Source organism: Branchiostoma lanceolatum, chromosome 7 (genome assembly GCF_035083965.1).
Source record: "Branchiostoma lanceolatum isolate klBraLanc5 chromosome 7, klBraLanc5.hap2, whole genome shotgun sequence".
Lineage (NCBI taxonomy): Eukaryota > Metazoa > Chordata > Leptocardii > Amphioxiformes > Branchiostomatidae > Branchiostoma > Branchiostoma lanceolatum.
In genome coordinates, this window is record NC_089728.1 from 5,996,554 (window position 1) to 6,021,942 (window position 25,389).

Consider the following 25,389-nt stretch of genomic DNA (forward strand, 5'->3'; position numbering starts at 1 on the left):
AACATTTCCCCATACATTTTGTGGCAAGCTTATTTCTTCATACTATACAAAGGAGCCTGCCACATTTTCTGCAATCAATCGAGTGTGCACTTTAAAAAACTTTTAAAGTTCTAAGCGAGTGTCAAGGACCCAGTGCTCTAAAGAATACAGCTTCTTACCCAGTTATTGTAAGTCCTTCCAGGCCAATTTCTATTCTAAGAAAACAAATTTATCATCAAAATTGATGACAAATCTCTGTGTACTTCACAGATCAACATTACAAGAGTATCGCCATTCCGACCGTAATACACTTACAATTCAACTAGGCGTGATAAACTTTCTTTATGGCTATCCGGATCATGCCCTTTTCACTTAGAGAAGCTTGCTGTCATTTTTCACAAAGCTTTCAGCTGGGCACGTGCCACGCATTACGGCCGAGAGACAAGTATTAACGACATCACAAAAAGCCTGGCCCTGTACTGGAACTTTCCTAACCTTTCCATCAGAAGCAACAGGGGGACACACAATTAGATTTTGATTTAAAGAGAGGGCAATCAATATGAAGTGCTTTTGCTGGGGTAAGAGGAGATGCAAATTGCTGTAAGTTGAGATCAACAGACTTTGCAGCTTTCAAAAAGTTTTAGCTGCATCTTGATTAGTTGACAGTGAAGATGACATACGTGTAGTTGTGACCTTCCATATTGCTGAATCAAAGAACATATTTGTCTTTACATTTTACGGTCTCAACTAACTTGGGAAAGGAACTAAACTTTGGATAGTAGCAGTACTATCTCCAGCGCCCGGGGGAAGGAAATTTACTTGTTGGGATGTCACGAACAAAGATAGCACCCCGTCTGTCAAAAAAATCTGAACTTTGTGACATGAAATTGATGAAAATCTATTTTTGTGAGCTAGACTTTTAACAATGAAAATTGAACAAACTTGCTTTTAAAAATGTGCTAAAAAAGTGTTTCAGAGGGTTGGAATTTCCAAAAGTTTCCCGGACCCTCCCTAGTTTTTGTTAAAACAATGAGTTTGATGGACAGAAATCTAAAGCAGGACACGGCCCTGGAAGGTGGCCAGACTGCCCTCTGTACCAGGGGTGGACCACAAAGAGCACTTCTCTGGGAAGAATAAGAAAGAAATGAAGCATCAACTTCCGCGCACTTTCCCCGCCGACCCATCTGCGATGCTGAGATACGCGCCCCATTATTGGATTACGTTCAAAGGCACAGAACGAACACTATCTTCTTCCCATCAACACGCTCTAATGGATTATTGGGCCAAGATTTATCTTGTTTATAGCCCTGCCTTTGAAGCCGAAATTTATTAGTGTCTCCATTATAAGGGGAGAAGATTTACCGCTTCGCCAGGATATTCACATTAACTGCACAAATGCATGCCTTAAATTCCGAACCCACTTAGACTCTCTTTCGACCTCTGGGGAATGGTCCTGGCTTGGAGTTAAAACATGTACTCATTTCATACTGTGTTTAAAATATGGGGGGATCAGGTTATACACATGGCGCCTGAATCACACCTTATGTTAGATATGTCATTAAGATTACTACAGTTCCCTGGGAGAGTGCGGATGGTAAAACAGTGCTCAGCAGGGATGCAATTAGAGACAGAGTCTCCGTGCGACACTTTCAATCATCGCGATGCGTCTGTGTCACGGGAGCCTTTTTGTTTCAATCTGTTTCTAAACTTAACACACATCATGTTTCTTAAAGGAGCCAGTTAAACGTTAAAACTTGAAATATTTTGGATGTGGCAATCTAAATGATATCAACATTATTTTACTTGCTCATATTAGCACATTTCTATCAGAGTCTCAGTGTGAGATATTCAATCAACGGGATGCGTCTGCATCATGGGAGACTTTGTGTTTCAACCTGTTACTATTTTAAAACTCTCACACATCATGTTTCTCAAACTACATGACTGTATTAAAGTTGCATTTCCTACTTATACTACCCTGTCGGAACAGACCATTCACTATAATAGCGCCTCTATCAAAATGATGTATCGGGATATGTGAGTACCTTGGGAGCCGTTGTGTTTCAATCTGTTACTTAACTCTCACACATCAAACTATAAACTCGCATTTCCTATATATACAATGGTCTTTTACTTGATCAAAATTACAAAGTGTCCCACAATGACAGACTGTAACTAGGCTGAATTTTTGACAGGACATTACAACATTAAAATTGTATGATAAAACAATACAATTTTAGCAGTGAAATAGTATATGATGTAATGTAACAACAAAATGTAAATATAAACATATTACAACCCTTTGTAACAAATTGCACATAATTCAGGAAGGCACAAGACATTCCCTGGACATGTAAGTTTGTCGTTCGAATAGATAAATAAATAAATAAAACTTAATATACTTCCATGCATCAGGCAACCCTGCCGAAACAACCTGATCAGTACTACAGAGCCTCTTTTATATATGGACTTATACTTTGTAAAAGAAAAGAGAGGTGAGGTCATCACCATTACAAAAGATGGCACATGATACCCACATTCAGTAAAGCCTGCTAAAAAGGATCAATAAAGGTTTATCACTGCATGTACTCAGTAAGCACTGGATGGGAGACTGTAAAGCGATAATAACAGTTAACAATAGCCTCTTTCTCTCCTGAAATGTACTTGGCACGGAAGAAAAGGCGCTTTAAGTACAGACATAAAACACGCATAAATGATGGCCGAAAACAGTTCAACGCGTACTCTGACATGCTTTTTCGGTCGTAAATTACGCCACAGTTGGTATAATATGTACATGTTGTATGAAAATTATTGTACACTCCGACATGCTTTTTTGGTCGTAAATTACACCACAGTTGGTGTAGTGTGGAGCAAATATGTACAAAAATTGACAGAAACACACTTAGATAATGGGAGGGAAATTCTTCCTCATACAATCCGAGCTGCTTTTTCGGACACATAAGTTACACCACATTTGATGTTACCGGGAGCAAATTTGGACAAAAATTTACACGAACACAGTGACGCAAATGATGGCAGAAAACACTGCGTCGTATGATCTGACAAGCTTTTTCAGTAACTGTAGTAAATTACTCCATATTTGGTGTACCAGGGAGCAAGCTTGTAGGAAAATTGATGCAAACATGTGCAAAGGATGGCCAAAAAACTGTGTCGCATACTCCGGCAGGCTTTTTCGGTTGAATGTGAATAACAGCACATTCGGTGTAAAGGGAGCAAATATGGGCATAACTTGACACAAACGCGTGAAAAAGATGGCTTTTTCAGTCGTTAATAACACCACATTCGGTGTACCAGGGAGCGAATTCGTACTAAACTCGACACGAACCAAACTGAGACTTGAACTGGCCGAGCCTGCACCAAATCAAAAGCTGAGAGAGCCTCATTACGACCGGGCTTTCATGTCCTAATAACGTGCCATCACCTTGACTCCTTGCCCTTTCCAATTGCAGGGACATTTTCAAAGGATGGGTCTTTACTGCCAGGAGGTGCAATATATGCATTAAGTTTAAGGTTGTAACCTTTTATCTGACACCCCATTCCTTATGGAGAGGGAGAGCTTCCAAGGAGCCCCCCATGCATATTTATTCGGAAGCGGAACCATTCTTTTAAGATTCTCGAAGAATGAGAGGAGTCTGAGATGGGCATCTGAGTCAAACCCACCAAAAAATGTTACACTCCAGAACAACTTGTTTGCTTATTTCATGCAATACCTTATTGCAAACTCATATGCAATACAGTAGGTATTGCAATATACACTGTTCTACTTTTCGTTTTTATCTTCACTATACTTTCTCTTTAGCTTGTAATAATATTGACAAATCCAAGCCATTAGAAATTGACCTACATTGAGCGTGAGCTAATGACAATTCTGTCAGGTATGGGACAATGATACACATATCAACGTTGTAATAGCTTATAAAACATCTTAGATTCTTACTTTAACACAAGAAATCTGATACAACATTGCCTGAAGCTGTCAACAATTTCCGTAAGAAACCAAACCCAGAAACCAAACTTCTCATGCCAGGTCGTTTGATAAAACCCATGTTCCTGCAGTATATCTTCTTCTCTTCTTCTTGGCTGCAGTATATACATGTACAAATAAAAAATCACAACAAATTTGATACAACATTGCCTGAAACCGTCAACAATTTCTGTAAGAAACCAAAGCCAAGAAACCACATCTCACAATCACAATCACATGCCAGGTCCTTTTCTAAAAGCCATGTTCCTGCAGTATATACAAGTGGAAGCCATGCTGACTTGACCCCTGACCAATCACTGTCAAGTTTCCCCCAGATCTACTGTAAATCCCTGGCAGGACTCCATGGAGCAGAAAATATGCCTACAGCACCTACATTTCCTTCAGGGAAGTGCACTACATACAGTTATCTGTGAATCTTGAAACGTTTGCAGTGGCTTTATTTTAGCCCAATCTGTACCTGTATCTATATCTATTTAGCCGGGATAACCGCCCTGCGGCATAACACACCAGCTTCGCAGACACGCGGCATGGCAGCAGCTGGTTTTATCATACTGAACGACCTGTCACGTCTAAAAAAAATCTGATTGTATCAAGATATTAGAGATATGTTAGCCTAGACATTGTTTAAGCTAGAATCCTAGGATTAAGATTTTTTTTGTAGCTTGTAGTGGACTGTACAAAAGTACCTTTTGTGAATGTGTCAATAAAGCTATGTGCTTTGAACCTATTTTTATGGTTTTTGCAATGACCTCTTTACCACGACTTCATGACACCGAGAATATGCGTTTCCAATGTATCACTACTGCACTAAATCATAACTTTTCCTAGCCTGAGTACCAACCTCCGTAGTGACCGCTGGCTCAAAAGAATTCGCTTGCTAACCACGGAGTCTGACCCTGCGCGTATCCGTAACGGCTGTCTCATTATCACGTAATGAGGGGAATTCGAGCTGCGTTCGGTGCCATTTTTCGTTCCAAGGTGTCTCTATTGCCCTGTTCGGGTCCGGTTTTGAAAGAATCGCCATGGCAACAGTTCTTAGAACCTACCCGTTACGAAGAACAGTGTGGCATGGGGGGAGCTTAGACGAATGGGGCCAATCAGCGAGTTCGTTCAAAATCGGAACGAATATCTGACTAACAGCCGTTACGGATACGCGCAGGGTCAGACTCCGTGGTTAGCAAGCGAATTCTTTTGAGCCAGCGGTCACTACGGAGGTTGGTACTCAGGCTAAACTTTTCCCCCTCTACTGTGAAGTAATTTAAACTTTGTTACGAAAATCACTGGGTCATAGAGTTTCACTATCACATTATTCTGAGCATCTTTTACCGTGTTAGGAAATGCCATTATCCAAAAAATGATGGCTGCAATGCAAAGAAAACTAAGATACAAAATGGCTGTAACGCTCGAGGACAGGTAGGGTAGGACACTAGACTTTGTTTCAGTCAGTAGTACAAAGTTTATGGAAATCTAAAAACAGAACATTCGAATTTGGCATAAGATTAATTCGTTCAAGGTCTGAAACAAATCAAGACTTTGTTGGGGTTAAAGGAAGCCAAATTCTGAAAATTCTGAAATATTTGAAAGTCACATTTTAAAAATTGTGGAAAATCTGAAAGCCACATCTAAAAAATTGTGACAAATTTCAAAAAATTTACATTTTGACCAGCTATAATTAAGGGCGTAAAAAAAACTATTTTTTGGGGAAAGGATGAGCTAGAAATACCTCAGTGGCCAAGGAGAAGTCACTATCTTGCTCAGCCATTCTGCTGTTCACAAAATTGTTGCTTGTTCCCTGAAAAACACAACATTGTGCCATTCAGTAACAGTTTTCCACTTTAAAACTTTCTCCCATGCTTTTTTTGGGGGGATCTCATCTGAGTGATAGTAAACCCCTTTTACCTCAACCATCCTGCCATGCTTCTTTGTAGTGATTATTGGGGAAAGGATGCCAAAAAAATATGACAAACACCCGTTGGAACTACAAAGCCAAACCAGAAGCAATCATAGTATGTACGTTAGTGACTTCTAACCCACAAGGGCATGCCAATTACGACAAAGATGCACACACACACGGTAGTACTGTACTCAACTACCTTCATCTTTCAAACCCCGGGATTCTAACCGCTGCCAGTTGGCAGACTCACTCCGTAACCAGAACAGAGTGATCCGAGAGCATTAGGCGCAAAGGTGAGTGCTGCCGTTTGCCAATTATCGTTCTATCGCAGGGAATCCCCGGTAAATGAAACCGTCTCTCCGAGCCACAGAGCCTCGCCACTTCTGACCTAATATATACTTCTACAATCAAGCTGTTCTATCCTTTCAAACAAGGCCTTACAAAATGCTACTACAACCTATGTCATCAAGATAACGTTTTGAAACAACAGTAACACAAACTATTTCCAAAAGCAATCTCTTTTCATCTTTATGCAACTGGGAAGCAATCAAGTTGCCTGTCACCATATTTCAGTATGAAATGAAAGTAGAACTTCAGAATTTACGTTTCTCCTTTGACTCATTTTGCGACTCCGTATAATCTTACCGATTGATGAACGCTACATGCAATATGATATTTCATCCCTATCGCTGCAAATCTGGCTTCTACAGATCATCTCAGCAGCACACTTTGTTCGTTAGGGTTGGGTGCTGCTCTTTGAACCCTCCTTGTTTTAAGTCGCTGTATCATCATTAATCACCGCCCCGTTGGGACCGCGTTTTCGAAGGGAGCGAGCCAAGTTCACGCTCGGAGAACAAGGTCAAGAACGCATGCCATAATAGAGACTTTCATGCGCTGTAATATCATTACAGACAGGTCCCGAGGCACGGTAATAAATTGACCCCACTTCAGTCGACACGCAACTTTGTTTTTATACCGTGTGGGAGAACGGGATTAGCGTCATGCTTGGTATGCTCGTCGATCCTTCTTCTCTCTTGCACGGCGCTTTGCTTGCCGCGGGAAAAACCACCCTGCTAATGAAATGCATGTCAGCGTGCATCACCGATGACAACAATAACAAAAGAGCCCTGCTTTGATATACAAAATGAAGCTAATGAATAATTGGTAAACCACCTGGCATAGGAGATTCATTACAAAAAGGTGAGAAAACAATGAAAAATGACCTAGATTTTAGATGTGATACTCAAAAAGACCCATAAATGAAGTATTTTTCGGTTCTTCACAATTTCAGATTACGACTAAATCAAAGCTGCTTTATGTAAATATATGGATTAGTTAATCCAATAAATAATATTTACATTCCTGAATTTACAGAGAATAATCTAATAAAAAATGCCACATTTTCCCATTAATAACGGAATAAAGATTACAAATAGCATATAGCAGTTTGCTGAGCTCTTCTTTACGACCTAAAAATAAGCATTTTACAGGGGCTTATAAAAATGTGAATATACAGCTAACCAGGCCAAGCCCTGCTTTACCAAAATCCCAGATCTGGTACTAAAAAGACAAGCAGCTTTGCATGAGTACGAAGACGCAAAGATCAGTAGGCAACACAAAAAACCCAACATCAATGCTACTTCAAGAGAACATCTCACCACCTGAAAATGATTGGCTTCACTGAAATCCTCTACAGTACATAAGCGGTGACTTCTGCTGCAATTCCCGGCCTCCTAACTGCCTCCGATCTTTGTGTCTCAATCGAACTTAATCGGTTTGTGAAGGATCAAGGCTATCTGGGGAAAGACTTGACACCACATGTACGACGCAGGCTGTCAGCTCAAGCTCCTAAACGCAGATAGAAATGGGCCAATTCCAAACAACTGCTATTTAACAGACGGTGATGATTTACACCACGGCTCTTCACAGACAGGTTGAGAATGTCTCTAGACTAAACAGAGCACCCGAAGCTAGAGCCGCCCTAAAAAAAGGAAAGGAGCCAAACTCACATATGTTGAGACGAAGCAGTGCACTTCCATTGCCGACCACGTTCTGTCCAGGACTACTACAGACTAACTGGGCTCCACAACAGTAGGGACCGTCCGTTTGCTCTCGAGGGGGAGGGTCCAGGAGTCCACGAAGGGCGCGTGGATAGTCCCCGACCGCCACACCTGCCAGGATAATGACTGTACAAACTGACTCTAATTAATCTTGAATCTGAGTCCTCACTTACGCATGCAAATTGGGGCCATTTATAACTGGCACCTAATCCAATTACCGAGCTGACCTAGAAAACCTGCAGAAAATGAGGCTCCACCTGCTCTGTATTAATCCAGTCACCGAGGTGCGCCCGACACCTCATAAAAATCTCCCCAACAGCCGCGTTATGTAGAAACAATCATTATTGGATACACCGGGACGAGTCCAGCGCAAATAAAGGTGGCATAAATCCGCATAACACATTCTCCATTTACGTCCGGGACTAAATAATGTATTAGCTGCAAGTTTCCCTTGAATTTGACGGCAGTTGCCGAAACCAATTATTCTCGAAGAGTTGATCATCGAAGAACGGCGGTCATATTTAGAGGACCATTAATCAAGCGGATTCTGACAGGCCATACCTGTGTGAGCAAAGGATTCATGGCCATTGGTAAACACTGGTCTATCGGAAACTCTTCATTATGATTAACCTGTCATAAGATCAATAACAATCACTTTCCAACACGAGCCTTAAACTAATCAGATAATGAAAAACTGTAGCTCACATCTGGGAGCAAAATTGCAGTTGAATCAGACATGGGAGAGTGTGCATGTTAGGCACAAGAAGATCAACCATAATCTTACTCGTAAAAGTTTATGATTTTGTGTTTATTTCTCATAAAATGGATATGGAACAGTGCTATAACGGTGAACAGCTTTATACTAGCGAGATTCAATCAGTTTTATACATACTCATATCTTTACGAAGTGGGGATTGCTACCAAAAAATGTATGTATATCTACAAATGCTCTGGCTATTAATAGTATTACTGGTATGTAATTTGTAATAAAAATGTATATCACAAAGATATGGAAATCATCCGTGACATAAGCATAATTAACACTTGCCTTTGACAATATTCGTAACAGCACAATGTTTGGTAGAAATAGGAAACAAAGTCACTGTAATCAAATCAATAAGAGTTGAGCTTTTAGAAGAAGAATTTCTGGTTGATAGGAGTGAGTGAAACTTCACTCAAAGAAAATTTCAAAGAGACCGTTAACAACAAATTGTTTCCATCATCTGTTCCCATTACATAACCATCAGATGGGACATGTATGTTGTGAGTGTGTTTAAAGTGTAGCGTTGAGCCACATCTGAAACAATACAGAAAAGAGCACAGCCTCTCTTCAAACACTACAACTACAAGAGTTTGAATTGGTGGCAAGGTCGTCTTGTGGTTAGGCTTGTTGACTTAGAATCTGAAGATTCAGGGTTTGAATTCCTGGCAGGCCCCATGGCCAGTGTTGTGTCCTTAGAGACACTTTACTCCTATCAACTATACTACATGTATGTGTAGTATTCTCTCATTCAAAAGGGCGAGAGTCAGTCACCTTCTACAAATGTGGTAAATCTTAATAACTACGTCAATAAATGAACAATTTAACACTTGTTCTTTTAAAAGGTGTTTTGGCACCTCTCAATCAAAATAGAGGCAGGATCTTAGCAGTTTCAGATTATCTGCCTACTTTTGGATATGATACCACATGGTTTACCTGACACACGTACATGACTACTGTCTGTTTGTTTGTTTGTTTTCTTTGCTTGTTTTACTAAAAGAATAGACAACGGATCATTGTTCTAAGATACAAGGACTTGTAAGTCAGAGTGTAAATATTTTGAAGCGTTGTTTAATGTACGTTTAGTTTCTATACCCTCTTAACTGCTCTTAAGCTTCACAATTTCTATCCCTTCTGCTGTAATCAGAGCCTTAATTGATGACAAGAGACTAAACAACAGCTTAAGCACTGCTGATTAGGAATTCCCCAGCTTTGATGCATGTCATTAATTGCATTTTGCTTTACAAATTAGGAGCAACCAGATGTTGCACGCTACGCTTCAATGGGCCAAAGGGCTTTAGACTGAAACTACGAATAATTTCTGATCAACAAATTGCATAATTCTAACTGCAAATATCCTAGGAAGATACTGTTACAGCACATGTGCAAGGTAATTTGCATTTTTTTATCTGTTTCTGAATAGGAAGATGATGAGAAATTGGTTGATATCAATGTAAAAAAGCTGCAATATGGAAAGTGTGCTATGACGCTGTGAGAAAATTCCTGCCATTCCATCACCATAAAAAGACAATAAAAACTTAGAGGGGCATCTAACAGATTATGTAAAAATCTGTTAGACTTTTTTAGTTACATGTTCTGCAAATAGAATGCTTGGTAGAAGCAGCATTTTTGCCCAGACAATGTCACTGGGAATAAAGAGTATACAATCCTATACAACATACCATTTGTAGGATCTCCTAGAGACAAGTCTACACAGGAGAACATGGCATAACTGTGGCCCGCGAGTGCAACAATTTGTCAAAACCACTAGATTCAGTGGCAAATTGACCTTTGCCCAAATTTGCCAAAGTAATATGCGGTGGAACGCATTAGTCAAGAAGACGGGAGATTGCTTTGCCTTGCTTTGAGGAATGGGTCGGGTGTACTCATTCTATCAACCTTCAACTTTCCTCCGATGGACCCTTCCAAATAACAACATGCAATAATGCTTAATGTCAAGCCAGGAAGGGAAATTACATCGGGCATATTTGCACCCATCCGGGATTCAACCTTCTCAAACATCATTTTCCTATTTCCCACAGGAACGTCCGACGCATACCGCGGGATTTCGTGCGCTGTCAAATTAAATAGCGCTTATTAAAGCGCGATTCAGCTGCAGATGTATGTGCAAGTTCGCGCTAAATGAAATTAAGCAGTCCGCTGTGCAACAATGCCTGTAATTCCTTTCTGCGGGGATGTACCCTAACCCGTTTTGTCACAACAAAGGTGGCCGCGTGTTACGTTATTAAACACAATCCAGCCAACAAGCGTAGATGTCACAGCCGATCGAAATCCACAAATTCTCTCCGCCACAAGAAAAAATAAAGACCACGCCCTTGAGCGGAGCCTTGTTACGAAAATCGCATCCGCGGCGTATCATCCCGCGGAATCTCCACGTCGGAATTTTGCTTCTTATCCAGATGTAGAAACAGACATATTTCGAGTGGACTTACTTTGGGCCTCTGTCAGTGGTGATGCATTACGGTTGAGGGGAGATATAAGGAAAGTCATTTAATTTTCTCCTTTGATGGATGGATGATGAATGGGCATTACTGTGGAGTACCCCGGGGCTGAGCCCTGACATATGTCAGACTAGTCCAATTTCCAAAGTGCATGTTTTTCAACATGCTGTGAAACTTCATTCCTCATCCTACACATTTTCTGGCCACCGTCCAAATGACTTGAGTTAACAGAGTGTCGTATCAGACGGTGAGATTTATGTAAAGTAAAGCCGTATCGTTTAGATCTCAGCAGAGAAAATACACAAGTTCTGACATGTTCATAAATGCATAGAAAATAACCTTTGGGAACGGGCTATGATTTCTCAGTCCTTGAATTTTTGATGGACAAATTATAACGTTCTGCAAATTTAAAATGATCATCAATACATCCTGACAGGTTTTTGCTTCCAGTTTGACGAAACAAATGTGGTTAGCAATCATTGATTATTGACAATGATATCAGAGTCAGCCGGCATACCTGTGCATGCTTTAGAAGACTTATGTCGTCAATGGGAGATTTTTCTTAAACTTTATTTTTCATCTATTTTTTCATGTTTAAGATTCAGCCACTGATTTCTACAACATTTTTAAATCATCAAAAATATCTCCTATTCTTCAGTTCATGCAAAGTCGAAAGTAATACAGTAAAATTACTACTGTTAGATCTATCTTTGCTTGCCTTTATGAATAACCTCTGTTACATAAAAGCGACAGCTGTGAGGAAGAGGGAGAGAGTAGAAAAGGTTGTTAAAAGCTAATCCCGAGCATAGAACACTCATGCTAAAAGAGTAATGTGGGCTTTGGATACAATATATTGCATCAGTGTGACTCTTACCCAAATGGAAGCGTGCATTGTGGATGGATAAGACTGCATTACCTCCAGATTGAATCGAAAGGAGACGAGGTAAGAAAGGGCTTGAGACGACGTGCGAAGAATGCACGATCTTCACGGGACACTGCCAGCACATGGCTCGAAATTCATTTTTGGGAATAGGTGTACCTATAGGTGGACTTAACAGTAGGTGCACAGAAAGACTATAAGGTGCACAACATAAAATAAAGTAGAATGTCCGCAAAACATAACTACAAACCCTACTGCTCCTCTTAAAAACTTCAATCTGAAATTCAAGAATATACAGTGTACTATTACTAGCATTACAATAGCACCTCTACCTTATAGCCTACAAAATCATCTAGGTGTACTGGTGCACTCACAGTCAAAAATTAGATGCACAGCTTCAATTTTGGGTGCAGAGAAGTGCACAAAGACATGCACCCTGTATTTCAAGCCCTGCAACAACTATGCACTGACACATGGCTCTCCACTAGGTGAGGGGTAGTGGAAAACATGACCTGATAGCCGGTCCTTCAGGGGAATCAAGTTCGGAGTACAACTTCACAGAGCTTTTAATTGACAGAGCTGAGCAGGTCTTGCTCCCTGTCCTTGGTACTGATTAGAGTGTATTTCTGTCCACTGTACAAAGCCCCTGCCAGGAGCAAGCTGTCATTGTTAGTCAAAATGTTCATCTTCTTTTGTATCACATCTGCTTTTGCTAATTGTGGCTTTTGTCATACTATATATATAATGAAATCAGAAGATGATTATTGGAGAAAAGAAAAAGGAAAGGCAAAGATAACCATAGCACTGTTAGAGCCTAAATGAAATAGATAAAACCCATGTCTGAAAAATAGGATGCCAATGGCATACTGAGGTAGTTACATTGCCATCTTGGGTATATTTTGCCAGTATATAAAAAGCACTGTTGCTTTGGGTGATTGCTGATAGCAACTGTTAACATCCCTGTCCTTGGTGCTGAAGTACCCTACATCACCATTGCTAGGCCGTCACTGATTGGTGGTTGGTTAGAACTGTCAACCCTGTTCAAGGTGCTGATTGGCTATCGGTTCTTTGAAGAATGCAGAACCTCTGCTGTTGTTGCTATCCTTGGTGCTGATTGGTCATCAGTATGTTTGAATCTGTTGGGTTAGACTGTATCATTGGTTGCCGCAGTAGCTGCTGATTGGACAATGCCATCTTCACATTTCATTGGCTACAATTGATTCAAAATGTCAGAGGTGCTGATTGGTTGATACACTTTCCCTCATCCAATCAGATGATCTTTGCAACAAATTCAGATTTTCCATTTTCTATGATAAAAGTCAAGTTCACCAGCTGTTCTACTGCATGTTGTCTACAGTCATTAAAGGGGCATAATGTAGAATCTGGTGGGCAAAACTACAAATAGTAAGAATTTGAAAGATCTACACTAAGATTCACATTTGTAACTTATTTGTTACTTATTTCCAACATATTCCCGTCATTTTGTCACATTTCCACCATTGATAAACGACGAAAAATGCAAAACGTGTAAAATCTGGTTCATCTACATATTAAGTTGCGTCCCGCAAGTTAATATGCAGATAAGCCAGCGTAGAATGCTACGAAAAATCTGAATCGACCGTTATGGTCGGAGTTCGAGCGTCACAGGAAAATCACCATAAGTGAACAAACTTCAGAACGTCGGGCGTTCCATCGCGTGTTCAGTATTTTTAGGAACCGTTGGACATAACTAAAACAGGAAGCCAGAGATTGTTCTTTCTTTGCCAACTTTTACCATTAAGCCTACTCAAAGAATGCCAATGAAGCATCTACATGTGCATATATTATGTTTCTATTAAGTATTTCATCATCTTGTACACGTCAAACAGACTTTAACGCACTATCCATCTAACCTTTCCAAATATCAAACTACTACTGACAAGCATCTTTTGATGCAAACCCAGAACCCTTGGACAAAACTAGAAAAGGGAGCCAAAGACTGCACTTTCTCTGATGCCTTCGACAATTCAACCAATGAAGCATGAATATATGCTTCTACTAAGTGTTCCATCATCTTGTACAAACAGACCTTAATACCTACTATCCATCTAACCTTTACCAAATATTAAAGTATTACTGCTAGGCATCTCTTGACCCAAAGTCAGTGACCTTTTTGTCTATAGCCTTAATTTCTTGGACAACGCACGTGCCAGGCAAGCCCACTTGACAGAAGGGCAGGGGGCACTGGACTTGATGGATAATGGAAAGAGAGGCATCTGTATCAAGTACAGCACACTAAATACCTTGATAGGTAAATTACTAATACACAGCTCAGCTATTTCCTTTTGCATTTATGCTTAAGTCTATGTTGTGCATGATTCTTGCTATATCTAAAATATTTTGAGGTAAAAAAGATGGAATGTTTCAATTTAAAAAAAAACATTTCACTAGTCTCAGAATCAGATAGTGGGATCAGAATCAAGTACTGGACATTAATATCATTAAAAGCACAATTCAACTGTTTTCTTTCACATTATTGCTAACGTCTAAGTTGAGTATGATTTTTAATGCGTCCAAGAAATGAGAGGAGGTAAAAAAATACAATACATGGATAACAGCCAAGCATTACTCACATGGGTACTCAACTAAAAGCCCTTGAATGATATAACCAATACTCAGTTCGATATAGGTTCAGGCCAATGCCGTTTCATCATTGTCGGAGCATTCGTCTTTCCCAAACAGTCCAAGGACATGCCTCATGACAGGAATTACAAAGTGTAGAAAATAGTGGCCTCTGATAAATGCTGTAAGCAAATGCAGCCAGATGCTATAGGATAGCTGTTTTATTTAAACATTTGAGTTGTCTTCTGTCTGATATCCAAATGTGAACCATAAATGATTATTTTTGGGGGGGATTTAAATGGAATAATCTTTAAAAAAATGCTTGAGAAAATAGTGGCTTCTAATAAAACCCTGCAAACAAATGAATATATATATAGCCAGCAGCCAGAAATATCTGCTTCATTTACACATTTCAGCTGCCTTCTATCTGATATCAAGAAGTGTGAACCATGAACTATTAATTTTGGTGAGATTTAAATGGATTCATTAATCTTTAAAAAAATGCTTGAACTAGAGTTCCTCAACCTCTTACGTTTGCCAAATGTTCAGTTGCAGTACCGTAAGAAGCTACTAGGAGGCCCATTATTGAACTTGACCTTTGTTTTCCCGCCCCAGATCCACCTAAATATCATGAAGATCCATCCACAGCTTCTCCAGTTATACACACCTACATTCACAGCCACTCTAACATAGCAAGGCAACCTTCTGGCAAATGTAAAAATGCTTGTGTACTGGAGAGACCACAGTTGAATATACAGATTACTTCCTAGTACAGCATTCACAAAATGCGTACTGATTACAATTCTTAGGTTTCCTTTTGATGTGAAGAATTACTTTCTGGATCCTGAGGGTGCAATTTTTTCCTCTCTAGTTTGCGGCGACAACAAATGGACCCTCTTTCACACCTCAGTCAGTGTTCGGAAGAAAAAGTGAGCAATCTAACTGGACAAGCTATTGACCCCTGTCGAATTGCTGTTTTACTTTCTTTTCACTCTTCTTAGAGGCCACATCTTGGCAGAGGGATGGGGATAGTGCTTTGCTGGCAGGGCGCCACGTTGTAAATTGCTTTGTAGGGTGGGTCATGACACTGCATTTGAGAGAACGTGCATCCCCATTAACTACTTTTGACTTACTCAGCACCCGAAATTGAACACAATTACGGAAGAAGAGTCGGATTTTCGCCTGGATTGAGTAAAATATGTCTGGAAAAGGTAATGTAGATGTTCTTCTTTATTTTATTCTTGTGGATCAAAATTTAACACTTCCCCGTTATCATTTCACAATCATACATTTTTCATGGAATAACGAGCCTCTAAATTACATGTATAAGTATTCAGTAAAACATAGCATTATTTTTGGCAGGTTCAAAGCTTATCAAATGGAGTATGATATTCTCACACTAGTCCCATGAAAATTTCTGCTTAACTTAATTGCTACTATTCATATTCAAGGAAATTCACTATTTGATTGGGAATTGAGAATTTGCCATGACCTTCAGTGTATCAAGAACGAAAGAATTCCATAGAGTTAAATTTAAAGCTAACTGTTGTACATACATGTAGGATGTCTTTAAGTCTTTTACATAACAATGACTGACACCGATGCTGAAATAGACAAATAGTTGCTTCATCTTTAGAAATCTGAAATAAGAATGAATCTACAAGTTTTTAATTATACATTTACATGTAGTTTTTCTCCTTCACAAAAGAGCGCTCAACACAACATTGTTTCCAACTTCATTTCACATAGTATTACATACAATAAGATAAATTTGTTTATTGAATCTATTTCATGTTGGTATGCCAGTCATGTACATATCACATTATGATGTTGGTTACTTTGATTAGTTTCTTTGTTTCAACTTGATTTGTATGTTACGGTTAATACCTTTGTAATTATCATTTCACTTCTGTTGTTGTTATTGTATTCTTATTTTATGAGCTTTATAAGCACTTGTGCTTTTTGCCCAAAGCTTGTTAAATATATGTGAATGAAATGAATAAATGAAACAAAACAAATACCTTCATCTCGGTATAATAAAAGCGCTCTTTTGCCTCGTACACAACATCAAACATCGTACTCTTAAATTGCCCGAAGCTCTGCAAAGTGAAAGATTGGCAGGCCAAGATCACAGGCAATAATTCACCAATATTACTTTTTCCTACCCCACCAGCAGGCATATGAATATTGGGATTAAAGATGAATTAGCGGAGAAATATTAATAACGCATCCCATTTCTCCTGTCAGATGATGAATACGCTTCCAGGGATAATGTCCAAATTATGTTGGAAATATTGATGACGGAACGTCGAGTAATATTCCCCAAATGATTCGCATCACTCAGGGCTACAAATTACCCGACTATGCGGGCCGCGGCTGAATGTTGGGGTGATGTTATTTTGATGGGGGATGTGTCTGCTCGCGACTGATAACACATGGAGGAGGGTCTACAAAGGGGTCAGGGACATATTACTTACAGTGAAACACTAACATTTCTCAAGCTTTGGCAAACCTCATTACGGTCCCCAAGGTACTTATCAATAACAGAACATGCACAACTTACAGAAAAATATATGTTGGACACTTGCAAGTTAAGAGAAGGGATGATATAGCATAATAAAAATGCACCTAATCTTCTCTGTAACTGTCAAATCTTTTTTATGACAGTGACAATTTTTATGCTGATTATTGTCTAAAACATCTCTTACTCTTTAAATTTAATATCTTTTCTCAAGCAGTCTGCTGTAATGATACGAAAAAGTCTTCAGCCAAAGATGCCTTCAATACAATACTACAGCTTGAAATACCTCAATAAAACGTACCTACATTCAGTGGGAACGGTTCCTAATAATACTGACAATTTTCTCCCAATGATTGAACCATTGGTGCGTATGAGTCAGCCGGCATACACATGCTAATCCCCACCCTAAACCACAAAATCATTACCATGAAGCAATCCGTTCTATTCTAGACTAATGACCTTGGCTCTAACCTCATTGAAACCTATGGCCCTTTTAGTCTGCGCATATATCAATCTAGTTGCACTTTGCTACGCGGCTCTGCTGTCTTGTCCTTGAAAACAAATAGAGTTCTCTTTTTGCCTATTCATTGCAGCTGTGCATTAGCATGAGAAAGAATTGGCATGTACGGATGAATAATGTGGCGAGGCAAAATTACATCGGCTTGTTTTATCACCTCGCTGTTGCTTAGGAAAAGACTTTTTCACGCGCATCAATTTATGGACGGGGCTTGAGGGAGATATTGTTGAGAACAGACATTAGAAAGACGGGACATTTTTTCTGCACAGGTTCAACTTCAAGTGCCATAGCATTATTATCAATGCATGAAGGGAACGTAACTTATATGGGACTGTAAAATCTTACAGTAGTAATTACTCTCATATAGTCCTTAATATAAGCTGCCATACCAATAAAGCGCGTCCCTAGAAAGTGGGGCAATTTTTCTGACCCAGAAAAATGTTAAGCACTTTTATTCTAAATTACCGTTACTTGGCTAAGCCTTAGTAATTGCATACGTTTCGGGTAATTTGTAGAAAAATAAGAGCAAACCGTCTTGTTAACTAATCCTGGATTATTGTAACATAGATTTCCACCTCTCGCTTGATGGTGAATTACAGTAACCGTTCAGAAATCGTTATTTCAAATGCATAATCTGAAACCCAATTGTGTCATTGTGGCACAATCTATGCTGAGCTATTGTCATAAACGTAAATTATTTCTCGGGCGGGCTACTCTTTTCCCGTTTAACGTGATTTCGCGTTTCCTCCGTGAACGGCGATGTTTATCTATCGCTGGCACCTGTGGGAAAACGGATTACACGTTATTGCCGTGGTCCATATAAAGGACGACATTTGTATTCCAAATGTCTCTCCTGATCACCTAGCTGTTCTGGTAAACCCCCAGAGGGGCCTCGTAACCTTGTGACTTTGTTTACATCACATCTGCTCTTCTTACTGTGCAGCCAGCAATTACAGACCACAGATCAAGGCGATAGAGACATGTGTGTAATGTCAGGGATGCCTCCAGCTTTACATTTCTTTCCGTCCCACTCATTGTTTCCCGGAGCCCAAGTTGTTGATTTTCATCGGTAGATCTGCCATCTTAAGCTTACGAAAACATTTTCGTCGGTTTCATGTCATGAAGTTAAGACTTTTTGGACAGATGGGATGAAATGTTCCAACAAGTAGATTTCTGTCCCAGGACAGAGGGATGGGCCCTGGAGACAGCCTTAGTGTAATGTCAGATTTCAAAGATAGTCCATAGCGTTTCCTCTTTTGGAAAATGTCACTTTTAGCACCTGTTACTATAATAATTGTGAAAACAAATCAGTGACTCCAACTTAAAGTTATCTTAAACTACAGTAATTTCTCGAATTTGTTAACCCAATTTGTTTCGCTTTATTAAAGCTTGTAAAATTACAACAAATCCAGCAATTATGCTGTCTCGCAACAAGCGTACTACGTTTTTATCAGACACTACACCACACGCACCATTACAACAAGCCACATTAACCAGTGGTTTTAAAAACCTCTGAACAGTTGTGGTTTTACGTGTCATCCAAACAGGCCGGGCTGAATGTAAAATGTATACTCTAAATGTACCTACTACCATCTCGCCCATAGATCATGTACTAATGGCTCTAAGGTGTTTTAGACAGGCTCTTTGTGTGATCAATATACCTTAGGCAAAGCTATTATCCTGACAACTCAATGAATAGTCATGGCTGCATCCCATCCTGAGCTGGGTGGACGTTGATAATGATAGTGTAGAGCAGGATTCCAACTGTCTTGAAGTGGGATTCACATTGTCAATTTCCTGCCAAGTTCTATTTCTGAACCAAGATGTTTCGTGCGGGTCATGGACACTGTAGCTTCTTCCATAGCTGTGATAGAATTTGACAAATGGAGCCTTCTTTCTAGTAAGCAAAATATGGGCATACAAAACATTTTGATAAATGGATAATGGAAGCAACTTTAAAAGCTTCACTTATCCCACAGTTCTTTCATTGTATAAATCTTCTAAATGATTTTTGATAACATTTTGGCCTTTTGATAAAATTCATATTCAATAGCCTAAATATAAAGAATGGCGTTTAACCCCTTTTTAGTTGAATCGCTGCAGCTACAATTTACAAATTTAAATCTTTTCTATTGTAACACTGTTGGAGGTAAATCTCGGAAAATAAAGGCAACAACATGATTCACATGGTTTTCTTATCTATGAAGCAAAGCATGTTAATACAAGCCATCAATTTTGAATTATGTTATAACATCACACTTGTGATAAAGGGATGAAATTCCCACTTGTCATAAAAGGCAAATCATGCAATAATATTTTTCATCACTGCCGTAATAACTACATAATACTAATGAATGAAAATATCTAATCATAACATTTGTTCGCAGTTCTGGAATCAATCAATTTGCATAGATTGAAATAATTCTTAGTCGTAGCAGCTGATGTATGCATAGTTAGTGTAAATCCATCTAACATTGCGGTTGATGATTTTAGCGGTTGGGAGGAAGGGAGTAGTTCACAGCGTTTAACAATGGGAACAAAGATCACTGTCTCAATTCTCTCTCAAATGTTAGTAATCAAATATTTGCTATGATGAAATTTTAGCGGTTGACTAGTGACCAAATTAAAGGAGCTAGAATTAAGCTACTGTTAAAAAATCAAGAATATATTACAGAAACACGATGTTCCTTTCCACATTAGAATCTTTATGACACCCCAGGTAGTTGTTTTAGATGGGAGCATTTCCTCCTTGGTAACAAAATCATGGCTCGCCTGTTTATTTCCTGTTTTGGAAAGGAGATTTCTGTTGCTAGGCACCAAAGGCAAAATATTCAAATAGCAACCGTTACTGCTATTTCATAACACATTAACCTAAATTTTGTTACCAAGTTATCATTCTAACACCAAAAACAAATAGTGCAACAGAAAATAGTTTTTACTTGATTTATATGACAAAAGCTAAAAAATTCCAGCGACATGAAGCAATTTCATTACTAAGCTATCATTCTAACATCAAAAACCAATGATAGTGCAACAGAAAAAAGTTTTCATTACAATAAATTTCTCTCATCTCTATAGTCAAGAACAGTGAATGCCGCAACAGAAAAGATTTCAGACATTTTCAGAGTGTACAAAATAACAAAAGACCTCAGGTAGCATTGATAGCCAAGTGGGTAGGCTAGCGGACATGGGATCAAGAGTCACAGGTTTGATTCCTCAGGCACTATGGGCTAGATGTTGTGCCCTTGGGGGAGAGGCACTTAACACAACTTTCTTCACTCCACTCAGGTGTATTTTTTACTCTTCTTCCACCGACTTTTCCTCCCCAACCAAAGTCAGGTACCCATTTTTACACTGTAAAAATGGGTACCTGACTTTGGTTGGGGAGGAAAAGTCGGTGGAAGAAGAGGGATGGACTCCGCCTTCCAATACCTGGATACCCAAGACACAGTGGATCACAACCCACTGCCCCTATGGTTTAAGGTCTTTACCTTACAGAAAACTCTGAGACTCCATGCAATACTTCTTCCTTACTACAGTGGAGCTGTTTATCACAGAGGAAAATTAGCCACCATTCTACAAGCGTACTCAACTGGCATCACTCTAAAGAAACCCATACAAAGAAAAGTATTTACCTGTCTCCAACGTTAAAGCAGCAATGAAAATATGTTGTGCCGTTATCTGAGCCATACCTATACATCCCCTGTTACAAGTGATTACAGGAAAATGCCGGTGTCATCATCGGCTTAACCGTCCCTTATCTACCCAACACACTCCATCAACAGAGCAGCATGATTTGTTAGGGAATTAACCGAATGGGTAGATCACTCCACATTACTACTCCTTATCTTCTCCTCTTAATACTACTTACTGTTTAATACATGCAGCCCCAAGGTAAACTGTACATCACCCGCGAAAGAGAATAGAACGAGCAGTAACGATGAAACGTGATCATCCCCGATAGCGGGGAAAGAATCGGCGTGTCAGCTTCATAAAGTCGACACAAAGCCGCCGTGTTTTGTGGCGAATCTTGAGATCAATCCGTTACAATAAACTGTCCCCCGTCTTCTGTTATTTCCAAGATGTTTGAAACGTGAAATCAATGAGACATTTGCCCAACTGTTGATCGCGATGCGGCGTGACAAGGGATCGCAGCTGTGCGGGTAAGTGGACGAGTCTGAGGCATCGCATCCGCTACAGATGTCAGTTTGAATGACAGTCGCTAACGGGAGACGCGGCTTAGGGGAGGATCAGGTCTTCAGGAAATGATGCTTATGGGGCTTGTTTACACAATAACCGATCACTGTACTGTTCGTCAGCTGCAGGTAAATACAAAGCTGGGGGAAGGCCAGTTATACACTTTTTCTATTCAGTTAATCTGAAAGTAAACCTGAAAGTTCTAATTCTGGATTAAGACTTTCAATGATTACAGATACAGATTACAGATAATAAAGAGTAGATATATACTATTTCCATACATATTTGTAAAGTGGAAGGATCAGAGGACTGGTCGAAAGCTTCTTGGTAATTAAGCGCTATACGTTGTGAACGGAAATAGTCTGTATATATACTAATCTGTTGTCTACTGTAACAGATGAACTTTCATACAAATAGATACATGAATGTGTGTAAAATGTCAAAGAACGTTAATGTCAAGAATCACTTGGCAAAGGATTTTGTGAAATGAAATCATGTACATGTATTACAAAGGGAAAAATCTATGATCCAAGACCTGTAAAGTTAACATTAATCCGTATGATATTATATAAAATACCATTCCATCAGGGAGTATAGGTGAGTGAAAAATGTTGATTGAAATTGAAATTAAAAGAATATTGTCCCATAAAATCATGTGAAGAAAAAAATATGATCAAAGAACTGTAAAAATTGATCCGGATAATATCAATATCATACAAAATAAACTTCAATCAGGGAATGCTCTCCCAATATGCCAACCCTCCCGAAAATTGGATGTGAATTTAAAAACCAGCTAAAGGAAACGTTCCTCTGACCTCTCCCTCATACCGCTGTTGTCCCTGTTCGACACCGCAGCCAGAAGCCATGATAATATTCACTTGCTTGATGTACATTGTAGCCCTGGGCTTTGGCTCGTACAGTACATTTGATTAGGTCCACTCTAAACACTCTCCGCTGGGGCCAATACAATGTCCTGAATTAGAATATCAAAAGCCCCTAATCACCACCCATCTGTTCCCTCCCTCCCACGGCCACAAGCCCATTATGCCCCTTTCAGCTGTCCGGCACGATTCTTTCCTTGAACAAACCCGACACAAAGGCAACCCAACAGCCTTGTAATCAAGATTTCCTTAATTTCAGGGCTCGGAGCAGTGGATGGGACTTCATTAAATGCTGGAAAACTGCAGTCGTTTAGGGCCAGTGGTTTGAAAACCCCTTTCACTCTTTTTTTTACGTTGTCAGCGCGGCTACAAAGGAGGTAATGGGAAGAGTCTGTGATTACAATGTCACTAGCTATAGACAATTGTGGCGAGACAATCGTAGAGACCAGACAGTCAACGTACAGTCATCTGATCCCGACGTAAATCTTGACCCTTTGTAAGGTGTGTTCACTCTTACATAGATCTATATCGCAACTCAATGAAAATAAACTCCATATTACATGTTGAAACACACTATGTTAACCAACCAAAAGCACCCAACATGAAAATGGCTTCCTATCAAAATAAACTCCATGCCTTCAAGGCTTTCATCTTGCAAACGCGCACAGCCGCGCTGTTGGAAAGTTAATGCCACAACTGGACAACATTCCGAGGAAGGATTATAAAGGAAGTGCATACAGCGATTTCCAGGCAAACCCGGAATCAATAAAAAGCTGTAATTTTCGTAGAGTGCAACTGAAGGACACACTGACTGTGTAAAAATATACGGAGCAAATCTTCTGACGTCTTGAAATGACTTCTGGACTGTACACAAGGCCTAGGCAAGCCTCAAAATTCATTTTTGGGAATATAGGTGCACATCTCTATTTAACGCCCTATCCGAGGGACATCCCTAACCGAAGCTAGGTATTCATTTTCACCTGAGTGAAGTGAGAAGAGTCGCGTAAAGTGCCTTTCCCAAGGACACAACAACGTCAATGAGACAAATCAGGGTACCCCGGATTTGAACCCAGGACCTCTGGGTTCTGGCCAAACACCCTCCCACTGTGACACCACAGTTCTGGACAAGGGAATAGACAGAATGATGACACTTCAAAGTGTGCGGATAACACAGGATCCTCTTGAAAAGATGTTATTACCATGATGGACTGAGTGACCTCGTGACCTCTTGACATTTGGCAAGGCCACTCCATAAGGGGTCGTCAAGTCCTGCCTCTAATTTATCATCTACAGTGTTCGAATAATAAGAAGTCAAAGAAATATCGAATTCGAACTGTGCGTGTAATGAGATATGAGGGATTGCAAAGCTAATGTTATCATGGGCAAAATGGAGTTATTCCTGTATCCCTGTCAATATTTGATGATGGGATTATGCAGAACACAAATCATGAGCAATGATTCATCGAATTTGCTATTTTTGTCCCAATTATGCATATTTTCTTCACCTCGGGGTGTCTACAGAAGCAACAAGCTACGTTTCTTGCAATGATTCTTCATTGGTGAACTGAACAGAGATGGAAGTCAAGCAGGGCTTGATGGCACAGAAAAGAAATGTCATCCCATCCATCCAAAAAATCGTGACATCAAATTGAAGAAAATGTATCTTCGTAAGCTTAAGATGACAGAAACATAACATGGGTTCCCAAACGATAAGAGAGAAGGAAATTCATAGCTGGTGACAGCCATGAAGTTAAGTGAGCTCTAGGAGACCGCATTGTTGACTTAAAAATGGTCAAACGTGTTTAAACAGGAACATAAAGTAGTAGGTGATGAATAATGGATCGCTGTCGCCACAAAAAGCCTTGCACAATGGAATCATCTGCCGTGTCCTTCTGACCTCTTTTATAGAGTTCACCGAGCAATATTGTAAATGTCAAACATCTACAACAAAAGGTTTTTCATTTTCCGAGAGATCCAAATAACAACAAACTACATCTAACTATCTGCAAATATCACAAATATCTTGAAACCTACCACATACAGAAGGTTTTAGAAATATTGTTCAGTTAACTTAAGGCCAGATATTTGCTCTTGTGTGAAGTTGACAGTCCGTAAATTTCCTCAGGGGGGAGCAACAATTGATGGAATAGTCTCCGAGTGCTCTCCATTGTACTGACTCACTCTCCATTAAATTAACTCTGGACGACTGAAGTTCTAAGAACGTAGCACAGTTTTCCTGGAGAAAACCCACAGGAATAAAACTAATCAAAGAGTCTTTCTTCTTTTAACAAGATTTCTTAACACTAGATCTGACAAAGAGATCATAATAGAAGCAACAGTGTCCATCAATTGCATTCTGTTTTAAAATGTTTTAATATATTGAAATACAGTATTATTAATTAAGAAGTGTGAATGCCTTTGAGGGATATATCTGATATTGTTACCATACATGTACATGCTATTGATGAAGATCAACCAGTCACATGATTGCACATCTTCCAAAAGCTTTGAAAAATCCTTTGTAACCAAAAACATCTCAACTTGTCACATGGAGAAAGGCAAAGAAAAAACACCAATGGAGAAAGAGACAGAGAGAACAGCACCAAAGAAGACAAATAACGTGAGACAGTA

The 25,389-nt window shown here is 39.5% G+C and overlaps 1 protein-coding gene across 7 annotated transcripts in view; it reads right to left on the reverse strand.

The window, feature by feature from the left end:
- The window catches only part of LOC136438846 (TOX high mobility group box family member 3-like), an 84,315-nt gene that overhangs the window by 16,010 nt on the left and 42,916 nt on the right, over nt 1–25,389 (reverse strand). For 3 of the 7 annotated variants that reach the window (XM_066433850.1, XM_066433846.1, XM_066433847.1), the window contains exon 2: nt 5,709–5,777. The exons of 2 other annotated variants lie outside the window; for them this stretch is intronic. In XM_066433850.1, the coding sequence (XP_066289947.1) occupies nt 5,709–5,777 (69 nt within the window). Of the gene's footprint in view, nt 1–5,708; nt 5,778–7,888; nt 7,989–25,389 lie in introns of those variants that run through there. 2 more of the 7 variants (XM_066433848.1, XM_066433851.1) reach the window with 2 other exon arrangements.